The 5000-nt window shown below is 47.0% G+C and overlaps 1 protein-coding gene across 1 annotated transcript in view; it reads left to right on the plus strand.

The window, feature by feature from the left end:
* Positions 1–963: 963 nt before the first annotated feature.
* Positions 964–5000, plus strand: part of LOC307270430 (E3 ubiquitin-protein ligase HECTD1-like) — a gene marked incomplete at its 5' end in the record, with an annotated part of 21817 nt that continues 17780 nt past the window's right edge. Inside the window, 3 exons of the mRNA XM_080054310.1 lie at positions 964–2016; positions 3082–3303; positions 4933–5000. The exon at positions 4933–5000 is cut by the window's right edge and continues 66 nt beyond it. Coding sequence (XP_079910436.1) covers positions 964–2016; positions 3082–3303; positions 4933–5000 — 1343 coding nt within the window. The remainder of the gene's footprint in view (positions 2017–3081; positions 3304–4932) is intronic.

The raw sequence follows: 5000 nt of genomic DNA on the forward strand, positions 1-5000 counted from the left end.
ATTAGTTAAATTCAGAGGCAAAAAAATTCAGATACGTTATTTCAATGCATAAATATTCAGTGCTTAAAATTCAACGGCTTTTTATTTTCAAAATCCGATGACACTCATTTACTTCCATACAAAACTCTGCTAAAGAGAAATTGAGCTTTTAGATGAACTACATCTCTTGACTTTTCTTATTGTGTTTTTCACATTTAGACACATTTAAAAACAAGTTTTAATTGTGATTTTAAAGTATTTATGGATCTGGTCCAGTGTGGAGCAATGTGGAGCTGCTCTGACTGTAAGCTGCTTCTCTGCTGTTTGTCTACCTCTCTCTCACCCTCTCTTTCTCCCTCTCTATCCCTACCTCCCTCTCTCTATCTCCCTAACCCCATCCCTCTCTCTCTATCTCCCTAACCCCGTCCCTCTCTTTCTCTCCCTCTCTCCCTCCCTCTCTCTCTGTACCTCTTCAAAAAACAAATATCTCGGAAAAAAAATCTATATCACTCTTTCTCTCCCATCTCTCTTTCACTCCTATCTCTCCCCTCTATCTCCCTTTCCCTCTCTCTCTACCTCCATAAAACAAATCTCTCCAAAAATCTATATTCTATCTATATCACTCTGTTCCTCTCTCTCTGTCTCTGTCTCCCTCTCTTTCACTCCTCTCTCTCTCTCTCTCTCTCTCTCTCTCTCTCTCTTTACCTCCGTCTCTCTCTTTACCTCCGTCTCTCAAAAAAAATCCCTTCTAAAAAAAAATCTTTCTCCTGCTTTCCCTCTCTTCCTCCCTCTCTCTCCCTACCTCCCTCTCCTCCCCCCCTCTCTCTCTCTCCCCTCTCCCCTCTCTCCCCTCTCCCCTCTCTCCCTCTCTCTCCCCCTCCCTCTCTCTCTCTCCTCCCCCCCTCCCTCTCTCTCTCTGCCTCTGGGTTTCTCTGACATCCATCCGTTTGCGTGTCTCTTCCTTATCTGTCTGCCCCTATCCAGGCTGGATTGACGTAACCTGGGATTCTGGCGGTTCTAACTCTTACCGTATGGGCGCCGAAGGGAAATTTGACCTCAAGCTAGCCCCGGGTTTCGACCCCGAGTCTGCCACTACTTCAACAACAACACCATCAACCACAGCTACCGCACCCAAACAACCTATCTCCTCCACTGTTTTAGGCCTGGCTTCCTCTTCTTCTGTGGTGGGGAGCGGACCCTCGACTATGGCATCCATTACTACCAACACAACCAACACAACATCTTCAAGCTCGTCCTCCTCCACGTCGCAATCCTGGAGCAGCCTGGTGAAAAACAACTGCCCAGACAACAAGGGCTTGAGTGGGGCCGCGACGTCTTCGAGCCTGTGCGGCGCTAGCTCCTCCAGCCGGAAAGGTAGCAGCAGCTCGGTTTGTAGCGTAGCGTCCTCTTCCGACATTAGCCTTAGCTCGTCCATCGGGCTAGCCGGAGCGTGCGGGCTGAGGCTAGAACGCCGGGCCGAGGGATTGCTACTGGACTCGGGGATAACCGGACTCGGCGGCCTGGGCTCCGATGACAGACACTCGAACGAACCAATCGTGGTCCTCTCCTCGTCGTTTGAAGGCGGGTCTAATAATTCCAACTCCGCCTCGAGCTCCGGAACGATCACCAACAACACAAACAACACGGACAACACCGCGGCGGCTAACGCGGCCTCCGACAATAACAAAGACTTGGACCCGGCTACCGCTATCTCAATGGGGCTAGTTAGCGTTAGCTCGCCGGACGTTAGCTCTGTTTCGGAGTCCTCGAGCAAAGACAACAATCCAACCCAGAGGCCCCTGTGTTCCACGGCTAACGCTAGGCTATCGGTTAGCTCGTTGCTAGCCGCGGGCGCCCCCATGAGCTCCAGTGCTAGCGTGCCTAACCTGTCGTCCAGGGAAGCTAGCTTGATGGAGTCGTTCGTACGCCGCGCGCCGAATATGTCACGGACCAACGCGACCAACAACATGAACCTGAGCCGAAGCAGCAGCGACAACAACACCAACACGCTGGGGAGGAACGTGATGAGCACCGCAAGTGAGTACAGCGCAGACAGACAGAGAGACAGACAGAGAGAGAGACAGACAGGCAGACAGAGAGAGAGACAGACAGACAGACAGACAGACAGACAGACAGACAGACAGACACACAGATAGACAGACACACAGACAGACGCACATATGCAGACAGACAGACAGACACACATGCAGAGACACAGACAAACGCACAGACACACACACAGACACACACACACACACAGACAGACAGACACACAGAGAGACAGACACACAGACGCACACAGAGAGACAGACACACAGAGAGACAGACAGACACATGCACACATAGACAGACAGACATACAGAGAGACAGACAGACACATGCACACATAGACAGACAGACATACAGAGAGACAGACAGACACATGCACACATAGACAGACAGACAGACACATGCACACATAGACAGACAGACAGACAGACACACAGAGAGACAGACAGACACATGCACACACACAGACAGACACACATGCAGAGACAGAGACACACAGTCACACACACACACACTAAAAATACACTGTAAGAGAACTACATCAGTTATATTGGGCACAAGTTGGATAGATTTTTTTTACAATTAATTGTATAGCTCTAATCAGCAGCCCTTAACGAGTTTCACCTGCCTGTAAATTAATTAATTTCTGACAAACTAATCGCCCTTTGTTTGTCGTTTGTCCGTGTGTGTGTCTCCCTCTGTCTGTCTCTCCCTCCCTCTCTCTCCCTCCTCTCTCCCCCTCCCTCTCTCTCTCTCCCTCCTTCCCTCCCTCCCTCCTTCCCTCCCTCTCCCTGTCTCTCTCTCTCTCTCCCTACCTCTCCCTCCTCTCCCCCCTCTCTCCTTCTCTCTCTCCTTCCCTCCCTACCTCTCTTTCTCTCCCTCTCTCTCTCTCTCCCCCTCTCTCTCTCTCTCTCTCTCTCCCCCACTGTCTCTCTCTCTTTCTCTCTCCCTCCCCCCCTCCCTCCCTCTCTCCCTCCCTCCCTGTCTCTCCCTCCCTGTGTGTGTGTGTGTGTGTGTGTGTGTGTGTGTGTTCTCGTCTATGTGTCTTTCCAGCCTCTCCTTTAATGGGCGCTCAGAGTTTCCCTAACCTGACGTCCACCGGCACCACATCGACCGTTACCATGTCGACCTCCATAGTGACGAGCAGCAACAACGTAGCCACGGCGACCACCGGCCTGTCAGTCGGACAGTTGCTTAGTAACACCCTGACGACCAGTTTGACATCGACGTCCAGCGAGAGTGACACGGGACAAGAGGCCGAATTCTCACTATATGGTGGGTGACAAATACACACACATACTGTACATAGACAATCAATTACATGGACATACACACACACATACTGTACATAGACAATCAATTACATGCACACGCACACACACACATAGACAGACACACACACACACACACACACACACACACACACATATTGTACATAGACAATCAATTACATGGACATACACACACATACTGTACATACACAATCAATTACATGGACATACACACACACATACTGTACATACACAATCAATTACATGGACATACACACACACATACTGTATAGACAATCAATTACATGCACATTCACACACACAGAGACACACACACACACAATCAATAGCATGCACATTCACACACACACACACACACACATACTGTACATAGACAATCAATTACATGGACATACACACACACATACTGTACATAGACAATCAATTACATGGACATACACACACACATACTGTACATAGACAATCAATTACATGCACATTCACACACACAGAGACACACACACACACACACAATCAATAGCATGCACAGACAGAGACATATACAGACAGTAAAACATGCACACATAGACACACACACACACACACAACCTCACTCACTCACACATACACAAGCACAGACAGATACTCACTCACTCTGGTTAGGGGGCGGAATTCTCACTATATGGTGGGTGACAAATAAACACACACACACTGTACATAGACAATCAATTACATGCACATTCACACACACACATAGACAGACATGCACACACACACACGCAGTAAAACACATATTTATATTCACTCACTCACATAGACACGAATAGAAACACACACACACACACACACACACACACACACACACACACACAGCCTTCCTTAACTAACTTAAACTAACTGCCTAACTCTTCTAACATCAGTTAACAGACTAATAGACTAATATATCATATTAATTAATAATCTAAACAATTTAGCTTTTATTAGTTTTTTTGAATACTTTATTTAAAAAAAAAATTATTTTACAACAAAAACATAACAGCAAAAACAGTAAACTCACAACTTGAAAGGTAGCTTGTTTTGCAAAATGAGTGACATATATACTCAATGTTGAGAATTCCCAGATAGATAGAACATATTTTGGTAGACAAGGGTTGCGTTCCGAATCGCATACTCTTTCTTTTTTCTATTCTACATACTACATCCGACGATAAAAAGAATCTAGTTAGGATGCAGTAGGCATACTATTGGGACATACTTTTCTCTCTTATTTCATCATAACATTGCGCCTTGATCTTGCCTCTTGCTTTTATATCCGTCGCATCCCCGTTTGTTTTCATACGGAGGCTTCGTCGATGTTACGTCACTTCACGTGCGCACTGGATTGTGGGTCAGAATCGCCCAAATAGGATGCACTTTTCAACACTAACAATCTTGGCCGGATGAAGTAGGACATCCGGGTACTTCTAACCATCCTAAATCTGGCCACAGGAATCGGGACATCCTAAATCTTTTTTCTACCAAACTATATAGTAGAAAGTATGCGATTCGGAACGCAACCAATATATACATCAAACACAGCAAGTCAGAGCCATTTAACCATCATTATGTGCCCTTTCTATTAACTCCCTTGCAGACTTCCTGGATAGCTGCCGTGCTAACACCCTATTGGCCGAGCTGGACGATGAGGAAGATCTTCCAGAG

Source organism: Ammodytes marinus (genome assembly GCF_949987685.1).
Source record: "Ammodytes marinus genome assembly, contig: scaffold_168, whole genome shotgun sequence".
Classification (NCBI taxonomy): domain Eukaryota; kingdom Metazoa; phylum Chordata; class Actinopteri; order Uranoscopiformes; family Ammodytidae; genus Ammodytes; species Ammodytes marinus.